General features: G+C 41.8%; 2 protein-coding genes across 3 annotated transcripts; both read left to right on the forward strand.

The window, feature by feature from the left end:
* Positions 1-6,534: 6,534 nt before the first annotated feature.
* TEX12 (testis expressed 12) lies at positions 6,535-8,155 on the forward strand. The gene is made up of 4 exons (XM_070952601.1): positions 6,535-6,594; positions 6,763-6,871; positions 6,956-7,007; positions 7,965-8,155. The coding sequence occupies exons 1-4, from the start codon at positions 6,535-6,537 to the stop codon at positions 8,128-8,130; spliced, it is 387 nt and encodes a 128-aa protein (XP_070808702.1). The 3' UTR covers positions 8,131-8,155.
* Positions 8,156-10,656: 2,501 nt separating this feature from the next.
* LOC139323325 (carotenoid-cleaving dioxygenase, mitochondrial-like) lies at positions 10,657-20,252 on the forward strand. Of its 2 annotated transcripts, XM_070952649.1 has the most exons (12): positions 10,657-10,741; positions 12,547-12,748; positions 13,215-13,426; positions 13,826-13,941; positions 14,388-14,490; positions 15,506-15,637; positions 16,336-16,496; positions 16,915-17,082; positions 17,324-17,461; positions 18,456-18,638; positions 19,095-19,205; positions 19,469-20,252. In XM_070952649.1, the coding sequence occupies exons 1-12, from the start codon at positions 10,657-10,659 to the stop codon at positions 19,580-19,582; spliced, it is 1,725 nt and encodes a 574-aa protein (XP_070808750.1). In that variant the 3' UTR covers positions 19,583-20,252. The 2 variants fall into 2 exon arrangements, with proteins under 2 accessions (XP_070808750.1, XP_070808751.1); XM_070952650.1 differs by lacking the exons at positions 10,657-10,741; positions 19,095-19,205; positions 19,469-20,252 and adding an exon at positions 19,015-19,089 and having other exon boundaries at positions 12,463-12,748.
* Positions 20,253-20,671: the final 419 nt, after the last annotated feature.

Below are 20,671 nucleotides of genomic sequence, written 5' to 3' on the forward strand. Positions count from 1 at the left end.
GCCTGAGTGAACCACCCAGGAGTATCTTGCAAGGAAAGTTGTGCAGAGAAGGTGCTTCCTCCACCTGGGAGGGGTGTGTGTGTGTGGAAACCAAGGGGTCGAGGCGGTGGGGCGTGCGACCACCACCCCAGGATAGCAGGGGGCGCAGCCGGGCTCCTTCCTTGGCAGGGAGGAGGGGGAGAAGGGAAGCAGGTCGGGCTGGGCACCGGGACCATCAGAGGGGCTGGACTCTAGAGCCCGGGAGTCCAAACTTGGCATCTTTAAGACTTGAGAGCTTCAACTCCCAGAATTCCCCCAGCCAACCTAGGTGGTTGGGGAATTCTGGGAGTTGAAGTCCACAGGTCTTAAAGTTGCCAAGGTTAGACAGCCCTGCTCTAGAGAGTCCAAAGAAGGAACTGGCAGGAAGGGAGGGAAGTCAGGGATGGGGAGGTTTCCCCTCCAGGGGGAATACTTGTGCCCCAAATCAGAGGGCTGTACTTTTAGAAGACCCCCACACCCATTAGGTTCAGTGTAGTAACTGCTTGTGTGGGATGGTCCTGTTTATTCCCTTTAAGGTAATGTTTGATTTTCTATTTGTTGGAAGTCTTGGGTATCTCAGAAAATTGCCCATCTGAATGCATAGATGGATCGGAGCAGAGCCTGCTTAAAGCCTCCTGTGTAACTACGCTTTTTAAATTTGGTGGCAGAAAATGTGCAATTAAAGAAAGATCTCAAAAAGAAAAAAAAAAGAGTTTGAAATGGCACAGATTCCCTCCCTGAGGGACTTCCTGCAAGGAAGAAAGCATTATTCTGCGGCTGCCCTCAAAGGCTTCGTTCCTGCAAACACCATCTTCTCCAGAAGTTCTCTCCAGGAGTGCAAGGACCCCATCGTCTTGAATCTCTGGCTCTGGATTTATATAGCCTATAGTCATTTTTTTTTTTTTTTAATTTGATTTATATGCCGCCCTTCTCCGGAGACTCAGGGCGGCTTACAATGCGCTAAGCAATAGCCTTCATTCTTTTGTATATTTTATACAAAGTCAGTTTATTGCCCCCACAAACTGGGTCCTCATTTCACCTACCTTAGAAAGGATGGAAGGCTGAGTCAACCTTGAGCCTTGGAGAGATTCGAACCAGCAGAAATTGCAGGCAGCTGTGTTAATAACAGGGTGCACTAAACCCCTGTACTATCAAGGCTCTTATTTTTAATTTTACAGTCAAACTCTTTTTTTCTGACTCTTTGATTGAGTAATGTCAGCAGAATCATACTTGGCTGTTTTTCTTTAAAGAATTGTGACATTTGAACCTATTTTGACTTCTGTATTTTGTGATTTCCCATTCTTCTGACACATTTCTTTCCGGCAGAGTTGCTGTGCCCCTTTTCCTGAATGCAGGGTGATAACAGCTGACCCTCTGCCACTAGTGTCCTTGTGAAATAATTTGGAAATCTCTCCTAGATCTCTCCTTGCCCCATAAGCATCTAAAGACCAGTTGAGCTGCCTCTCTTTCCTTGTGGCAGGGAGGTTAATAAGCTCTTATGGTTCCCAGGGGCTGCTCACAGCTACTCACAGCTTGCTACCTTGGTGAAATGGGACTAGGAGCCCTTGATAGTGTCTAAGAAGAGATTTTTTTTTTGGGTGGAGATCTGGGGACGAGGGAAGAGGTGGGAAGAAGGGCTGAAATGCCTTGGTGCAACTGGTTGCCTGCCTGGGTGGCTCTCCATCTCCCTTCAAACCTTGGATCCTCATTAGAATTTCAGGCCTGATTTGTAGCATTTAAAGACAGGCAATAATAGCATTTTAGCATGGCATCCATGCCTCCTTTGGAACTATAGAAAATTGAACTTTTGGATGAACTTTTTCCATTCATCCAAAGCCATTTTCCTTTGGTGTCCAGAAAACCAAGCCTTTTCAGCGATCATCAGACCTCAGGGTGGAATTCTGATGTCCTTAGTTAAGATTGCAAGCATTAAAGAAACAAACCCAGCGAGGGAAAGGAAGAGATGCAAGATGTTTAAAGGATGTCTGTCCTTACTCATGCAAATCATGTCAATGTCTTCTACTATTTGGTGTGTTGCTTTCTGACACATCACCAAAAAGACACAATCTTAAACCTGGGATTTTAAAAGACTCATTTAGCGTAAGAGCTGTGGCACCAAACTTAATCAGGATTAAACCTGACTAAGATCAGCCTCTAAAATTGCATCTGCCCTGGAATTCTCCAGGATCGAGAGCCAGCATAACTGGTGGCACATGAGGGACCTCTCTTGCTTCTAAGACTCAAAGCAGTGTTTCTCAACCTTGGGCACTTTTAAAGAAGGATGTGAGGGCCACAGAGGATGGACTTTGTAATACTCGAAACATGGTTTTTGTAATACTGACTAATTAACGTGGTTTTTCTTGTATTTTAAATTGGCTTTTTCAATTGTATTTCTAATAATTTCCCATAAACCTTCAAGAAAAAGCCTCTCTTTCAGGAACCAGGATTGGCAAGAGAACATTCAATATATTGCAGATAGCAGCTTCGTTTTTAGCTGTTCTTGAGCAAAGAAAATAGTCAAGCCAACCTTGAGAAGCGCTGAGAATGTATCTTACCCAAGGCCGTTTAGGTGGTTTTCCTTTGCAAATGTTCAGTTTTAGTCAGAACACAATGCTCTTTTCTATGGCTACACTGTAATTCTTTTCAATGCTTCTTACTTTTTTTTTTTTTTAAAGATTTTATTCAACATTTTCCAACTTTAAAAACCACAAGTAAAAAAAAAAGGAGAAAAAAATAATAAGACAAATACAAACAAATAGAAAAAACACAACAGTGTAATATAATTTTACAGCTTTCCGTATCAGCATGTATATTCTACTTTTGTAATTCAGTATTCAATATTTGCCTTCTCATAGATTTTAACAATTCTATTAATGGTATAATAATTATATTATAATAATATAATACTGATTATAACCATTCTGATTATATACATATATACATTTATCTTTATATTATAGTCAATAGTTTTAGAATTTTTATTTCTTGTTTTGGCTTCTATTCTCTAGCCACTTGTACAGTCTACTCCAAATTTTATAATAGTCTGATTCTTCTCTCTCTTTTAACTCAGATGACTATTTCTAAACCAATCAACTTTTACTTTGTAGTTCTTTGTTATGCTAACTATAAAAGTAAATGTAATCCATTTCTCGGGACTCCCCCTTTTCATACGGAGACCACACTTTATCAGAGTAGTTTAATAAATTGCTTTTAAATGCTCTTCTGACTTGGTTGCTTATTGGAAAAGGTAAACCGAGGTAGAACCCAGGGTCGGATCAACTCATGAACTTACCCTCATTTACTAGAGAATCGAAAGGAAACAAATCAACACTCACCAAATTTCTTTTGAATGAACTTCGTCTGGATGGACGACTGTTCTCTGTCCTTCAGGGCCCCTATAATGAATGGTATTCCTTTTGCATCGCTGGCTGCAGTTTCCTAAACCTCAGACAAAAATCACAGTGTCAAAAGAAATTATTTCAAAGCACGCTTTTCCATTGATAGTGACCTGCAGTCCAAGAAAGAAATGGCTGACTCACCAGTTTTGATGGCCAAATTCGGCCCTAGGTTCTACCTCGGCTTGAGAACAGCTAAAACCAAAACTCTTATCTGCAATGTATTGAATGCTCTCCTGCCAGCCCTGGTTCCCGAAAGACAGGTTTTTTTTCTTGAAGGTAAAGGTTTAGGGGAAATTAGATTTAGAATGAATGCGCTGGAAGGGACCTTAGAGATCTTCTAGTCCATCCCCCTGCTTAAGTAGGAGAACCTATACCATTTCAGACAGGTGGCTTCCCAGTCTCTTCTTAAAAACCTCCAGTGATGGAGCACCCACAACTTCTGGTGGCAAGCTGTTCCACTGGTTAATTGTCCTCACTGTTAGGAAATGTCTCCTTAATTCCAGGTTGCTTCTCTCCTTGATTAGCTTCCACCCATTGCTTCTTCTCCTGCCCTCTGGCACTTTGGAGAATAATTTGTCCCCTTCTTCTCTGTGGCAGCCCCTCAAATACTGGAATATTGCTATCATGTCACCCCTAATTCTTCTTTGGACGAGCCAGACCCAAAGCCTGCAGCCGTTCTTCATACGTTTGGTTTTTTTTATTAGCAATACAATTGAAAAAGCAACTTTAAAATACAAGAAAACCCATGTTAATTAGCCAATGCAACAGTATTAAGCTTGACTCAGCCTTCCATCTTTCCGAGGTGGGTAAAATGAGGACCGAAATTGTTGGGGGCAAGAGGCTGATTCTGTAAACTGCTTAGAGAGGGCTGTAAAAGCACTGTGAAGCAGTATATAAGTCCAACTATTGTTGCTATTCCTTCCTTCCTTCCTTCCTTCCTTCCTTCCTTCCTTCCTTCCTTCCTTCCTTCCTTCCTTCCTTCCTTCCTTCCTTCCTTCCTTCCTTCCTTCCTAGTGGTCAGAATACAGTACTGCAGGCTAACTCTGCCCACTGCCAGTTCGATTCTGACCGGCTCAAGGTTGACTCAGCCTTTGACTGTACACCGCCCTGAGTCCTTCGGGAGAAGGGCGGTATAGAAATCTAATAAACTTGAAACTTTCATCTTTCTGAGGTGGGTAAAATGAGGACCCAGATTATTGGGGGCAAAAGGCTGACTCTGTAAACCGCTTAGAGAGGGCTGTAAAAGCACTATGAAGCGGTACATAAGTCTAGGTGCTTATTGCTATTACGAAAACCATGTTTCGAGTATTACAAAGCCCATCCTCTTTGGCCCTCGGGTGGACTTCAAATCCCAGAATTCTTCAGCCAGCTAGGCTATGCTGTGGAACTCTGGGAGTGGAAGTCCATCCCTCTTAAAAGTGGACCAAGGTTGGGAAACCATAGTTAACTAAAATAGTTAGCAGATGAATTGCATTGGATCATAATTTGGTGGGAGTTGCATTTTTGAGAATTGGAATCCACAAATCTTTTTTTTTTATTATTATTATTTTAAAAAAATCACAACGTTGAGAAAGCCTGCTTTAGAAAAGACGCCCTGGCTGGGCATCTCCCAATCTGCGCCCTCCCGCACCAGCCTCTCGCGTCGCGTGACAGTTTCCCGCCAAAACGTCCCCTCATCCCCCTCCTTCTCCTTCCAGCGCGAGACGCTGCTTAACCGTCGCCCTGTGAGGCGGAGTGGCGCATGCGCACTGGCGTCGGCCACGGGCCCCCTCAGGGTGTCGGCGGCCTCCGCCTGAACTGTGTGAGGCGCTTTCACACGAGGCGCGCCCTTCCCCAGTCGACTTTTTTCCACACATACACACCCCGAAACGTGTATTGTTCCTTTCACACGGCCGAATTCGCCCCTCAGGGGATTCCCGCGGGTCTAAAGACCCCCCCCGCGAGTCCTCCCCCATCAACCCAGCTCAACCCAGTATCCCCAGCAGGGGATACTGGGACCCCCGAGAGAGCGATTTGGGGGACGGGCCGGAGCGGGAAACCCCCGAAAGTGGGGGGGACGGACGGACAGGGGACTCCCCATCATCCACAGCCGGAGAGATTATGAAACCAGGGCTTATTTTGGGTTGCTGAGGGTGAAACAGAAGAGCCCCCCCCCCCCGTTTTGCCAGGGCTGGTTTGAAAATTATATTTATTATAATGCTATACTATAGTTCAGGGGTCTCCAACCTTGGCAACTTTAAGGCTTGTGGACTTCAATTCTGGGAGTTGAAGTCCACAAGCCTTAAAGTTGCCAAGGTTGGATCCCTGAACTATATTTTAATTTTATTTCTTTAATTTAAAGGGTTTCTGAGTCACATAGGATTCTGGGCAGCCAACAGCTAGGAATCAAGGTATATGTTAAAGAGGCATAAAACTCATTCACAGGGCATTCTGGGAAACGGCTTCCTAAAAAGAAGAGTGGGGTGAACTACATGAAAGGGCAGAGCCTTGCTAGGGCAAGATGGGGTTGCTCTGTGTTTGTTTTATTAAATTAAATTGATACGCCACGCATCTCGCTATCTAGAGGCTCACCGCTTGGCGTACACCGGGCTGCCAGTTTTGCACAAATCTTGCCTTGTGGTTGCTTCTGCAAACCACCATGCCTGGCACTAGGTTGGGTCTGGATGGAAGCTCTGCATTTCTTGAATGTGGGTGGGTGGGTGGGAGATGCCGCCTAGATTCCTTTTGCTAGAGGATGGTAAATCTGCAGAGTGCAGCGGTGGTGTGACCCTAAACCTCCTGTGAATTCATCCCTTCTGTTGGAATTGACAACTATCACGATGCCATGAATGTTGTATTATCAGAGAACACAGATTCCTGACCACAAAGTTAGGATTTCCCACTTAGGTTGCATAAAGTAGTGGCAAAAATCAAATTTTAACAGGCTGTCCTTAGGTGCAAGATATTTTGTCATCTTTTTTTCTGAAAAGTGTGTGTGTGTGTGTGTGTGTTTTGTTTATTTGATTGCATCAGGAGAACCTACCTGGTGCTTAACACTCATTTTGTGTATGTGTGCTGTTATCTGGTATTCCAGAGATTTCCCACAAATAATGACCTTGTACTTTTTAATCAGTTAACAATGACGACTACCCTGGTAAAGTCAGATGAATACAAAAATAAGCGTAAAAAAGAAGCAAAGGTGAGTTTGAACTAGGTAGCATTATCATTGTTTAAATTGCAGTAATTTCCTTTTCACTTGTGTTCTGTTTATTTAAAATCCTGTGAGTCATGGATACAAAGGTATGGCATGGCTGGGGAAATCCACTGATGTTATTTTTTTTAACCGTCACTTTTTTTCTTTTTATAGAATGAAACTTCAGGAACTGCACAATTGGGTTTTTTTGAAAAAAATGATCCGACTCCTGAAAGCTCCCAGAAATTTCATAAAATGGATACTTTGGAAACCATTTTAAAGGGTATTATTTTGAAAAGAATATTAGCCATTCTTCTTGCTTACATTTACACCCAAATTTTAATTAAATAAATATTTGTATTAACAGATACAGGCAAAGAAATCAATGCACTATTATCAAAGTATGCACAAATTTTGAGGTAAGTAAATTATTTTATTTTTGACATTTTAAACTCTCTTTTTTTGAATACATATTCAGCTGTTGATGTAATTGATATTTCCAAAATTGTGTTTTAGTCCTTTTTATTTACTAAAAAGCAAAAATAAACCAAATGTTTGCAAATTGTAACAAAATGCTTTCAGCTAGAAAAACATTTAAAATATATAGCAAGATCCAAAGTTATTTAGTATCTGTCTTCTGAAGCAACTTGCAGCATTGCTAAAATTCGGTAAACTTGTTTTGCTGCCTTGCTTCTGTCAGCATTGTGTGCACTGTCTCGTAATAACTCTCAGTGTATCTTTCACATCTGGCAAATTGGAGCTGTTTTAGGAGGTGTAGGGAGCTCCAGATGTGAGCAGAAAAAAACCCGCTCAATTATTTAAGTGGACTATCACAAAAATGAATTTTATCCAAAGTGTTCAAAGCAAAACACCAAACTCCCCACGTATTTTTTTTTAAATTTGATTTATATGCCGCCCTTCTCCGGAGACTCAGGGCGGCTTACAATGCGTTAAGCAATAGCCTTTATACTTTTGTATATTTATACAAAGTCAGCTTATTGCCCCCACAACTGGGTCCCCAATTTACCTACCTTAGAAAGGATGGAAGGCTGAGTCAACCTTGAGCCTGGCGAGATTCGAACCTACAGTAATTGCAGGCAGCTGGTCTTAATGACAGGGTGCTTTAAACCACGTATTGATATAACAAATAAGCACTTTATATAAGCAGGACACCAGTATCTATATCATGGGTTCAGTACCTTCTAACTAAAATTTTATATTTGTAAGTGAGGAAATATTCTCCCGCTATATGTATTTAATGGCTTATCTTCATTGTTTTAAAATGCTTAACAATTGAAAACATCGATACAAATTTTAGTTTTGTATATAGCAATTTAAACTACAGGTGTTTCTTTTCTTCCTTTTTATGAATAAAGTGAGAGAGCAGCAATGGATGCTTCATATGTAGAGGAGCTTGAAGGAATCCTGAAAGAAGCTTGTTCTATAGAAAATCACTTGAAGCTGAAAAGAGAGAATTTAAGGCACAGTTTTGCAGCAATTGCTGGCCCTCTACAAAATGAAGAGGGTATATCTGGCAAATGATTTAAGGCATGCACTTACTTGTTCTGTTGTATGGGGGGAAAGCCTTTTAATTTCCAAGACACTTATACTTCCTTTTTTATTGATTGGGAAAGTAGTTCACAATTTCAAAACAGTATAACTTAAAAGGAGCATCAGTAGTTCTAATTCCATTATAATTAAGATGCAGGTTTAGAACAGTTATGTAGGGCTGCTTTTCTATGGAAAGGCTTATCAACCTTTTTTGGAATGACAGAATGGAGAAAAATCTGGTGGGCTTCATCTAAAGCATGTACTTTCCAGGAAGGAGGACCATACCATGAACTTGACTTTTTGACAGATACCTAATCTATATTACACACATTTGAATTTCATTTCCATAGGAAAAAGTTATGTGGCTGAGTCATAGTGAAATCTTGGCATATAAACCTTTCATTTTGGCTGGGTTGTATTCGTTATACTTTGAGAAACTTATATATAAGACTAAAAACTTGTTTTCCCTAAATAGTTTTAGAAAGTGATGTTTTTCTTTCCTTATATTTTATTATTGTGTTCTTTTTTCCTTTTGGAAAAAGAATTCTATTTTATAATGTTGGTGACTTGAAATGAAAATAAAATACAAAGGAAGAAAATTGTAATAATGTTCTTATTTTGCTTGTGCATTATAGACCTCCCAAAATAAAATCATGATTTGATGTTAATCTTATGGGATAATTATACATATGTATAGGTATTATGATTAAATTGTTCATTATATTTTCCACCTCCAACATGGTTCCCTTGTTTTTCATTGCTTTTGAACATCTAACTGCTATTTTTCTTTCCATAATCTGCTTTCAGGTGTTAGTGGGTTAGGGTTGTACATTATTTAAGCTTAAACCTGAAATATCTGATCAGAATAATATCTTCAAATCTTTCCCATCCTATTGTTAAAGTAAAGCATCCCCAATAGATCAGAAACGACCTTCAATTTTGTCTGGTCAGTTTCATGACCAGGCTTAAATCAGTTTCATATTGAATACTTTTGTTGTCGTGTCTGCTGCGTTGTTCAGAAAATGAATATTTTTATTACTGACCTATTTGAATGGTCACCAGTCAGATTAGTGGCTGAGAGGTGGCTGTAGTCCATGCTTGAAACATCAGGTGAGAAGCTCCTTTAGCTGCTTTTGAGCAATAATTCAAGTCTCTCATCTTGTGCACCCAGACGTGGATCAAAAGAAACAGAAGTTTTGTCTCTCAATATAAACATGTCTTCCAAAGCATGGCTTAAAATTTGCCTGGCCCTCATCCAAACAGACTTTGCTAATACTTTTGGTTGTAGGAAAAAAGTTAAGTTTGAAGGAGTGAGGCTATTTTTACGATTGTATCAGAATAATTGAAGCATTATTTCTTTGGACCTGCAGCAAGATAGGAATAATACAAAATCATGGAGATATTATTGATGTGTGCCCAGGACGTAGATCTGTCACCCTAGAGCCTGTGCATAAAAAAAGACTATGGCTGAAACAGATTTAATTACCCATATTTAGCAGTTATAGCAGACAAAAAAAGTGCCGAAGGACAAAGTCCTTAACATGATGCTGGTAAAATGTATGCTGCCTTGAACTTTTGAAGGAAAGGCAGAGTATAAATCTAGGAGAAAACCCCTTTTTTCCCCTTAATCAATTAAAGTCTCTGTTGTGGAAATATGGAGGTTTGGCTGTAATAAACATAGAGAACAGAGAAGGCTGAGGGAAAGTTTAGGAAGAATTTTTAAAAAGTGGAGAATGTGAGCAAGAAGTTAGTTTCTGTTGGTCTTGGTCTGTTCTAAATTGCTAGCAAGAGCCCTGGGCAAAAGGAGAGATGGAGACTGCAACCTTGCAGACCTCAAAGCAACATTTTCCTCCTCCGGGCATTGTTTTTTTACATGCTCAGCTTGCCTGGAGGAATGCGTTATCCACTTCAGAAGCAAACTACTGTAAGAAGGGCTTTGATTTCCATGGGAGGGAAGACAGATGTTCCCTGGTTTAGGATAGACAAAAATACACAGCAGGTACCTGGCATTCTTCAGCAACTCTCACCCACCAACTGAACCAGTTTCCTTGTGGTTTTGTTCAAAAGTGACATCAAAGTGCCAACTAGCCAACTGCATGTTAGTGACCTGGACACACCCAGCCTGAATTAGGTTAATAATGGTTAATAATTGGATGTGATATATTAATTCAATAGATCAATAATGAACTATGAAGCAAACAGAGATGATATCTTAATCATGTCAGATCTCACAATTTAGGTCTGCTATCGTATAATTTTGTTTCTCTTCCCTCGAAAAGTGATTTGTCCAAACTTGACACTAGAGGTCTGTGCCCTCCTGTTTCTGCCAATTTAATGCTGCCTTATCTCCTAATCTTGTTCAGTCCTGAAAGGGGGAGGCAGGTTTTTATTGTGAAACGTTGTGCTAAGCCAACAGATATTCCATCACTGCCCTGCGCCTCCTGTCAAAGAGCTTTTTGGCTCTCAGTCTCTGGCTGTTTGCGGCTTGCTATTTTCTCCCAGCTCAGCATCGTGAAAATGCTTTTCCTCCTTGTTTCTTTCACCAACTTCCTGCTTCAGAAGGCGATTCACTTTCTTGCGTCTTTGCTGCAAGATACCCCAGGTAAGACTGTTTTTCTTCCCATTTTCTGCTAACAGCAGTTTTTGAAAAAAGCTTTTGAGCCATGTAAGATTCACAGAGATCCACAGAGATCACATTGCAGTTGGGGCCGGTCAGAAGGCAAATCCTGATGATTACAAGCTATAGACAGATTAAGTTTGAATTGTGATGATTCATGCAATCTTCTAGGAATAACGTGCAAATAACAAACATGCCTTCCCTTTGCATGGATTTTTGATTTTTTCACTTCCCAACTGATCTGACAGCCTTGGAATGATTTTTTTCAGGATCAGCCAAGAAAGGAGGGTGTAAACCAGGAACGTTGTCTCCACAGCCAGATTGCTATGCAAGAACAGTAGTTTTTGTATAGAGGAAATTGTTCAAAATATAAAACACTCCGCTTAACATTTTATCTGCTTTCCCCAGTAGACGTATCTTTTCTTTTATGTACTCTGAGAGCATATGCACCAAGACAAATTCCTTGTGTGTCCAATCACACTTGGCCATTAAAGAATTCTATTCTATTCTATTCTATACAAATACTAGCGTATTTGGCAATCTTTCAGGATGGAGCGTACATACGAATTCAAGCAAGAGTGTCTGTGATGAACTTCCTATTGGAATTGGCCCAAGAAGGTTTGAGAAGGTTCCTAGATTGTCCCAATATTGAAGGCCCCAGTTATGAAAGTCATTCAGGTAGACCCTAGTTAGAATCTACCCAGAAACTTGCTGTGGACAAGATCTTTAGCAGGCACTCCTCGACTTACGACCACAATCACCACAGTGATTGATGAATTAAACCAGGGGGAAAATGTATTAAGAGAGTTGGAAGATACGTTTGAAAGGGAGATGGGGATCTGGGCAGAAATTTTGGAAACTAGGCAGTGGAAGAGGGTAGAGGTGGGAGAAATACCTAGATTGAATAGCCAAGAAGCAGTTACAGATAGGGATAAAGATCCCAGAGAGGAATGTGGGAGGCAAATTAAAAAAAGCATAGCAACTAAAGTATTGAAGTGGACAAGAGACGATGGACAGATGATTTCTCTCCTTTGTTGTTCTGATTTGCTTTTCCTTTTCTCTCCCTTTTTTTCCTTTTGCGTTGACTGTTTGACTTTCCCATTCAAGATGTTATCTGTTTCCAATATGCCTACATATTTGTAACCATCATCCTTTGCTAATCCTTTTACTATGTTTCCATTTCCCAGTTCTATTCCTTCTATTTTTTCCATTTTTCCTTGCTGCATGAATAATATATTTCAAGTTGAAAGTTCATTTTGATGTCGCTGCCGAACAGTTGAACTGTGTTGAGTACTGATTTAAGTTCACCAATTGAACTCCTTGTGTATTTGGAACTCCTAAACAAAATTCTAGAAATTGTTGCATTTTCTTCTTAATACTGAAAAATTACTCTATTTTTCTTACATTAGCACGTTATGGGGCAATAGGGGGCAAAGACAGAATTCCACTCCCAAAAATTTCAGATATTAAAGCAATATCTGGACACATCAATTCAGATTCAGTTCAGATCTGCCTGCGTAGGAATGAAGGAAAGAGCTGGGCTACAGGATCAGATCAAATTAACTTTTCAAAAGTCATTGCTAATTTCTTCTCCCCCCCCCCTTTTTTTTTTTTGCTTTATGCACCTTTCAATTCTTTCCTAGTTCTTTAAGCCATCCTTCTTTCCTCTTACTCAGCCAATTCCTAAACTTGTAGTTGGCCTCTGTGCATAATATGAAGTGGTAACTTTAGGATTGCACTCAAGATGGTAACCCCTTCCTCTTTGTTAATTGCTCAGTTTGTCTTTGCAGTGATAAAAAAGCTGCTACCCAAGACGAAAGCACCGATTACTTATAGCCACAAGAAGGGTTTAGAATGTATCTCGCCATTATTCTCCACCGCACAAGAAACACCTCAAGCGATCCCAGTAAAACTCCAAGGGCAGATTCCCAAATGGTTGAAAGGAAAGCTACTAAGGAACGGGCCAGGAAAATTCGAATTCGGACCAGATAAGTATGCCTGTTTCAATTGCTATGGATGCTGCTGTCTGCTCTGCTAAGGATTAAAAGGCCAGTAGATAATTTTATTCTCGTCTGCAGTCTTGATCAATTTTCTCCATTCATGTGCTTCAGTAATTCTACCAATCAGTTGTGTTTTAGGAAGAAAGAATCCTTGAATACATATTTTCTTGATTTAAGGGAGATATAATGACGACGAAGGATGTGGCGAAAGCTGATCTAGTAATAAACTTTTTGGGGGGGGATTGTCTTCTTTAGAAAGACCTTTTTAACAATTCAAAAATCATATCTTTGCAAAAATTACAGTCTTTACAACTTGATGTGCCCTTTGTGTGCACTTGTATACCGTAAGGGTCATTTTTTGTCATCTAATAAACAGAGTGGATGATTGGAACTGGTAGGGTAAGCTTTGCACATGGCTTTCTCCTTCTCTAATCTGTGTTTGTCTTTTCCAAATGAAGATACAACCACTGGTTTGATGGCATGGCACTCGTGCATAAGTTTGAAATTGGAGATGGGGTGGTGAAATACAGCAGCAAGTTTCTCCGGAGTGATTCTTACGTGACCAACAGCAAGAACAACCGAATCATGATCTCTGAATTTGGCACCTTGGCCATGCCAGATCCTTGCATGAACATTTTTGAGCGCTTCATGTCAAAGTTTGACTTGTCAAGTAAGTATCATTTTTGGATCAGTTTCGCTCATATTCGGCATCTGAAGTTTCCATAAGGGAAATGCTGAAGGACACGCCGTCAAATTTTTTTTTGTAAGAAGTAGGAGGGGAGAGTGGGAAAACTGGACAAAGTTGTGACTCCCATTTGTTTTCCAACTCGTGTCACTGGCAATTTCACAATTTTACAGAAATTGGCTTTAAGAGAAGGAGTGGCAGAACAGACTAAGTCCATTTGTGACTACCTAAAAGTTCTAGGCTGATTCCTCTTTTGACTCCACCCCAGTTCTGCCACTCCATCTCCTACACTTTCAGTCTTTTGATCCTGGCAAGTTGGTGACAATGGAAATGCTTTCTGTATTGAATTTACGACACTCCAATGAGGTGAATTTTATACTGCAGAAGAGACGGACAACTGCGTTGTTAATTTTGCGGTCATCAAAGGCGACTATTTTGTCAGCACGGAGACCAATCAAATGCACAAGGTGGATCTGGACACGCTTGAATCAAAGGAGAAGGTAAAGGAACGGAGCAGGTTACCTGGCATTGGGTTAGCCTATTGCACCATCTCATCCACCACTACCCAAATCTGGATTGACAGGCAGTTTTCCAGGAGCTCTGGAGATGCTGAAGACTCAATCTGGATCTTCTACAAATGTTCCAATGTTCCGTCCAGGTTCAGGAGTAGATATGCCCTTGTGGAACAGTTGCTGGGAAACCTAAGTGGGAAAGAATAGTTTCCCTCATCCTACTAGTCATGGCCATCCCACAAAACAGCTTTTAGCCACAGAAAGAGGACAATAATGTTTCACAATGAGTTGTTGAGTTCAGCTTCCCCTACCCTGGTTTGGTCCAGATGTTGGTGATGATCACCTCTCAGCTGGTGTGGGAATTCTGAGAGCTTCAGTTCTGTCTGGAAGGTGTCCAACTCAGGTAAGATGTCCTGCCATCTTTGTCCTTGCAGGTGAACTGGAAAAAATATGTTGCAGTGAATGGAGCCACAGCCCACCCCCACTATGATCCAGATGGAACAGTCTACAACATGGGCAGCTCTTATGGGACGCATGGTAAGACAAACAGAAGTGCTGTATTTTTCAGAATATAAGAACTCCGGACTATAAGACGCACCTACCTTTTTTGGTGAGGAAAACAAGAAAAAGAAATCTGCCTCTGCCTCTGCCTCCCAGCAATTTTGCCTTGTTGCAGCAAATAGCAAACAGCCTGCTTTACTTTCATTTTTGTTTTCAGCATAGCTTGATTAGTACAAGAAAAAAAAATCTGCTCCCAGCAATTTACCTCCTTGCAGCAAGCAGCAGAGGCCCGGGCAAAACAGCTGAGAGTCAGGAGGCCGATCCAATCAACTTGTGCTAATTAGGCTATGCTGAAGCTGAAACGAGGTGTTTCTTTTTGATGCTTGCTGCAAGGAGGTAAACTGCTGGGAGGCAGAGTCCAAAGAGTGGGGGCCAGTGGGTGGGCAGGGCTACATTCGGTGTATAAGATGCACCTAAATTTTCACCCCCTTTTAGGGGGGAAAAAGGTGTGTCTTATACTCTGAAAAATACGGTATCTGACTAGCATTTTAATGACTGGAATTAGATTCTAATTTCAGGGTATGGTTTTGACTTCATTGGTGAGTACTGCCTCCCTTTCTACCAACCCAGGCTATTCTTGGCTTTATACGCCAAACGGACAGTTACTTAACATCAAAAAATGTCAATTCAAGGATGATATAAGTATTTTTCCAATGAGTAGACGCATAGGTTTAGAGTCAGATGCTACAGCCCTTTTAACTGGATCAGAGGACCTGGAAAACGTGAAGTAGCATCTGATGGATCACATGTCTGAATTTTACACTGGAGTGAAGATGAAGTGGCTGTGGATTTTTCTTACAGTGCATCATCTTGGTGGTCCCCCCTTCCAAACCTTGGATGGTGCTGCCCATACATCAATTCCAAATTCAAATATTGTTCATAGGAAGCATTGTTTATAGCACACCAGCCCTGCTGAGCTCAATTCCCCAATCCATCTGCAGCTGATTAGCTGGAATCGCAGTTCCAAAGAGCTGGGCTTTCTCTCTTACAGGCTCCAACTATAACATCATCCGTGTTCCTCCCCAGAAGTCTCAGCCTAGTGACTCCAGCCTGCAAGGCGCAGAAGTGTTGTGCACCATTCAACCCAGGAACAGAATGAAGCCAGCCTATTATCACAGTTTTGGTGAGAGGACCCTCCTCCTTTTAAGTTTTTCTGGAAATGCCAGAAAGAGGCAGCTAGAGTTGCAAAAGTGAAATGATGAAAAGTGGGCCGAAGATTTGGAATGCCACCGATGTAATCTATCACACTGCCGGAATCAAAATCAAGTAGAACAGGAAACATAATAGGAAAGGAATTAATTAATGAAATTCATTGCTCCAAGCTACGAATGATCCACCAGAGCAGTTCATATAAAACAATGTAACATCTTTTGCTAGCTGGTGGCCATAATAAATTGAAATTGAAATCATGCCCTGAGAGATGCTTTAAAAACAATGTCAGTAAAACTATGAAACTGAACAAAAAATGTTGGCTCCTGGCAGTACCCCAATCGCTGGCCTGCCATTGGAAGCTGGAAGGGGGGTTGCGTAAATGAAATCTGGCAATTCCTTTTTTTAAGAATTGTTGATTAAAATTCTTAAGTAGGTGATGTAGTAGCACCCTAAGGCATTAAATTTGATCCACAGAGTGTTAAATTGGATAATTTGAAATTACTGGCTGTTATGGTGAATAATCTGAAATTGTTTTGGCAACAAAGGATGAAGCTGGCAGGTAGAAAGATAAGGCAACCTTGTTGGAAATGTCCACATAATTAGATGGACGAATAGAATCAGCTCTTCATGAAAAGAAGTGGCCCAACTCTTTTCTTCTTCTGTTTCTAGGAATGACTGAAAACTATGTGGTTTTTATTGAGCAGCCCCTCCTAATAAAGTTGTGGGAGATCATTACAGCCAATTTTTTTGGGAAATCCTTACTGGATCGACTGAGTTGGGAGCCTCAGCTAAACACTCGCTTTTATGTCGTGAACAAGCACACGGGACAGGTAGGTCACCTGTTTGGCTGGCTCTGGTGACTTCCTGATACGTCTTCTCTGGGGTCTGCAGGGCGAGGCCGACAAGACTGTTGCTCTTCTCTTCCTGGGTGGTAGAAGGTATCAATGAGCAAACCAAAGTTTTCCCGAGATTATTTTGGGGTGGCAGCTCCCAGAATGTCTCTGTGCATTCTGAGTGCATCCAGAGTGGCTGAGAATGGTGGGAGAGTTGAGGTCCTGAGATCTTTGGAGAACATCAGATTTGGAAAGATCACTTCGAAACCTCCTTGCTTTGCCCATACGTTAAAATCCTTTCGAGCATCACCCTGACATATAAGCAAAGATTTTTAAGAAGTTGTGCCCAGGACCAATTGTTTGGGTGTCCCCAAAAGGCAGGAATTCACTCCCATGTCTTCCTCTCTTCTTGCAGATATTACCCTTGCATTATCATAGCAAGGCCTTCTGCTGTTTCCATCATATCAACACCTTTGAGGACCAGGGGTGTATCGTCCTGGATCTCTGCTGTTTTGAAGATGGGAATGTTTTTGACATTTACCGACTGCAGAACTTCCATAAGGCTGGAGAAGCCCTTGACCAGGTACCACTGCTCTGCCCTCCACATGGTGGGCTCTGAAAGGGAGCTTCATCTTGTAGACTAGCTTGGTATCTGCCAGGGGTGTTGGACAGTGGTGCTCCAGCCCTAGACAAGGGTGGGATTCCAAGGTGAAGGAAGGTGAAGTTCTCTTCCCTTTTGGCCTATCCTGCTCTTCAGCCTTGTGGTGTGATCACAGAGTATGGCTCTATTTCTCTGTACAATGGCTTTTTTGTTATCTCGGCAGACCTACAACATGTTCCCGAAGCCATTTCCACGGCGCTTTGTTCTCCCGATCACGGTGAGCTCCAAGGCATCTGTGGGGCAGAACCTTAACCCTTTGTCCTACACGCTGGCAGAAGCTGTGAAGGAGGCGGATGGGAAGGTAGGTAATATATGTCCATGTGTGCATGTGTGTGTGTAATTTAGAAAGAATGAAAGCATTCCATTTTTCTTGTCATCCTTTGGAAATCTCACCATCCTGCAAACGGCAACTAGAGTTGGGAAAAATAGTGGGACTTACCATATTTTTCGCACTATAAGACATACTGGACCATAAGATGCACATTAGAGGAGGAAAACAAGAAAAAAAAAATTCCTCTGCCTCCCAGCATCCATCTGGTATTTATCTGCCTAGCATCCTTGCAGCAAACAGCAAACAGCCTGGTCAACTTCAGCATGTTATCGCAGCCCCAGCACGTGGCTCGTCAGGGCTCCGCTCTGTTGCGGCCACCACCGATCAACTGAACTGAAGGCCTCAAGGAGACCATGGCAGTAATTCTGCAATTCGATGAAAAAGGAAACACTTTTCAGAAAAAAAGGCATGTTGCCTCCAGAGGATGGGAAAGATCATCTAGAGGTAGTCCTTGACTGTTACAACCATTCATTTATAGACTGCTCAAGGTTACAACGACATTGAAAAAAGTAACTTACAACCAGTCCTTGCAATTATGACCATTGCAGCAATCCTCACAGTCGCGTGATCAAAATTTGGATGCTTTACGGCGATTTTGGCATCTCGGGGTCATGTGACTATCATTTGCGACCTTCCCAGCCAGTTTCCAATAAGCAGTAACCGTATGGGAAGTAGGGTTTACTTAACATCCATGTGATTCACTTAATAACTGCAGTGATTTGCTTAAGAACGGGGGCCAAAAAAGTTCGTAATATTGGGTATGAGTTAGTTATCAACCTCCTTGCTTAGTGATGGAAATTCTGTGAATTGTGAGTTGATGACTACCGGTACCCTTCAAGTGGAAGGGTCCAAAAACAAAGCATTGTGTGCCAGGAAAGGCTCCTGGAGAAACTCAGAAACCATCTCCAAATAATAGATGGGTAAGGATTCTATGATAGAATTGATTCCGCGATGATTCTTCTAGATCTGGTGCACGCCTGAAAGTCTACACAAGGAGGACCTCAAAGAAGCCGGAGGAGTGGAATTACCTCACATCAATTATGCACATTACTCTGGGAAAAAATACCGTTATTTCTATGGCTGCGGCTTTGGTCATGTCGTTGGAGACTCCTTGATGAAGGTTGATACAGAAACCAAGGAGGTGAAGGTGAGAAGATTGGGGCCAGCAGTGCTCTTTTGTTACGGGTGTGGCGGGGATGGAGTTTGTCAGAGTTTGTTGCAAAATCAAATCCAGAAAGCACACACAGGTAACTGATTCAGCAGGATTCATTAACTTCTCTTTATATATAATATAATACATGAAAATAAATATACAATACCAATGGCAGATTCTTCCAAACTGGTAGAGAGTTACAGGCAAAAAACACAGGCAGAGGAGAGAACAGCAGAGATGAGTTCTTATTTCAATTCAGCAGACAGACTAGACTAGTTTCATTTTAGAGCTGAGCACAGAGCTACAGAGCCATGCCCAGGCTCCTTCCTGTCTCAGCTCCCTTGACCTTGTTGCTATGCCCCTCTTCTAGTTCATGAATATTCTGACAGAGTTCGACCTTGAAAACTCCTGAGAAAAATTATCTTCTGTGCCCTCTGCTTTGCCCACCAGATTTGGCACGAAAAAGGGATGTATCCTTCTGAGCCCATATTTGTGCCAGAACCTGATTCTTCGGCAGAAGACAAGGGAGTGATCCTCTCAGTGGTGCTCACCCCCAAGCAGGTAATTTAGTCCTCACGGCAGAGGTCAAGGCCTACTCTTTGAATATTCCTTTTAGATGGCTGAAAATGAATTTCTCCTGCCTCCTGGTGAACGCTGCAGGGCATTCGGGGTTTCCAAATGCAGGGACTTTTTGGAGCTCCTCTGTGCCTTCATGGTTTACTTTTCTTCTTTCTCCAAAACCCTTGGAGGGGCAGAGGAAGCAGATGCTTTGCACGGGGAGGCAGCCCTGAGGAACTGTTATCCCACATCCCTCTTTCTTTCAGAATGAAGGCAGCTTCCTTCTTGTTCTGGATGCGGAGAATTTCACCGAACTGGGCCGCACCGAGATCCCCGTCCAGATTCCCTATGGCTTCCATGGGGGCTTTGTCCCCAGTTAAATGCCACCTGTTGAGACAGCAGAGATTCGGGGATCTCCTCCGTGGTGTCCAAAATGCTGTGGACTAACTGCTTCCTCTAGATGTGCCTTGATTTCCTAGGCTACCCAATCGGGCTCCACTTTGATTCACCGAGAAATAGCCATTTTTCTCATCTGAGTCAAGTTTTCTAATTCAAAGCAGGACGTTCATGATTATGATGTATATTGGCCAGTGGGAAGCGATAATCAATCAGAATAGAGCTGGAAGGGACCTTGGAGGTCTTCTAGTCCAACCCCCTGCGCAAGCAGGAGACCCTATATAATTTTAGAGAAGTGGCTGTCCATTCTCTTCCTAAAAACCTCCAGTGATGAAGCACCCACAACTGCTGAAGGCAACCTGGTTAATTGTCCCCACGATTAGGAAGTTTCTCCTGAATTCCAGGTTGCTTCCCTCCTGGTTTAGTTTCCATCCATGGTTTCTTGTCTTGCCTTCTAGGGCTTATTACCCACATACATGAGCTTTTCTAATTTAAAAAAGTGGCTTTGCTAAACGTAGTATATTTTTCTATTAATTGACTTAATTTATGATGGGACCTAGTCTGGATTCCCAGGAGGGAGAGACTGCATCCCAGATGGCAAAGGGGTAGCGGAAGTTTGGTGGAGGGTTAAAACGGCTCCTTCCTAGCGATTTCCAGAGTTTATCTGCAGTTATGCAGATAGCTGCTTTAGTTTGGCAAGAGTCTGTCTGTAAGTGAAGAATAATAAAATAAATCACTCTCTAGTAACTCCATGGGTCATTCTTGGTCCCAGTGGTAAAATCTGAGCCAGTTTATTACCGGTTTGCTGGTTGCGCATGCACAGTGCGTACCACACACCAAATGCGAGGTGTGTGCACGCAGTATATGCCAAAAGGAGGCATGTGGTAAGTAGAACAGCGCGCGAGGGGGGTGATCAGCTGTGGCGTGCAATCTTTTTTTTAATTTTAAAAACATTGCTTTTAAAAGTAAAAAAAAAGCCTCTGACGATCGTGCTGCTCAGCTGGGATCATCAGAGGCTTTTTTTTTTTACCGTTTAAAAGCATTTTTTCTACAACCGAAGAGGTTGTAGAAAA

Source organism: Pituophis catenifer, unplaced genomic scaffold (genome assembly GCF_029215685.1).
Source record: "Pituophis catenifer annectens isolate HBS135680 unplaced genomic scaffold, rPitCat1.0.hap2 SCAF_12, whole genome shotgun sequence".
Classification (NCBI taxonomy): Eukaryota; Metazoa; Chordata; class Lepidosauria; order Squamata; family Colubridae; genus Pituophis; species Pituophis catenifer.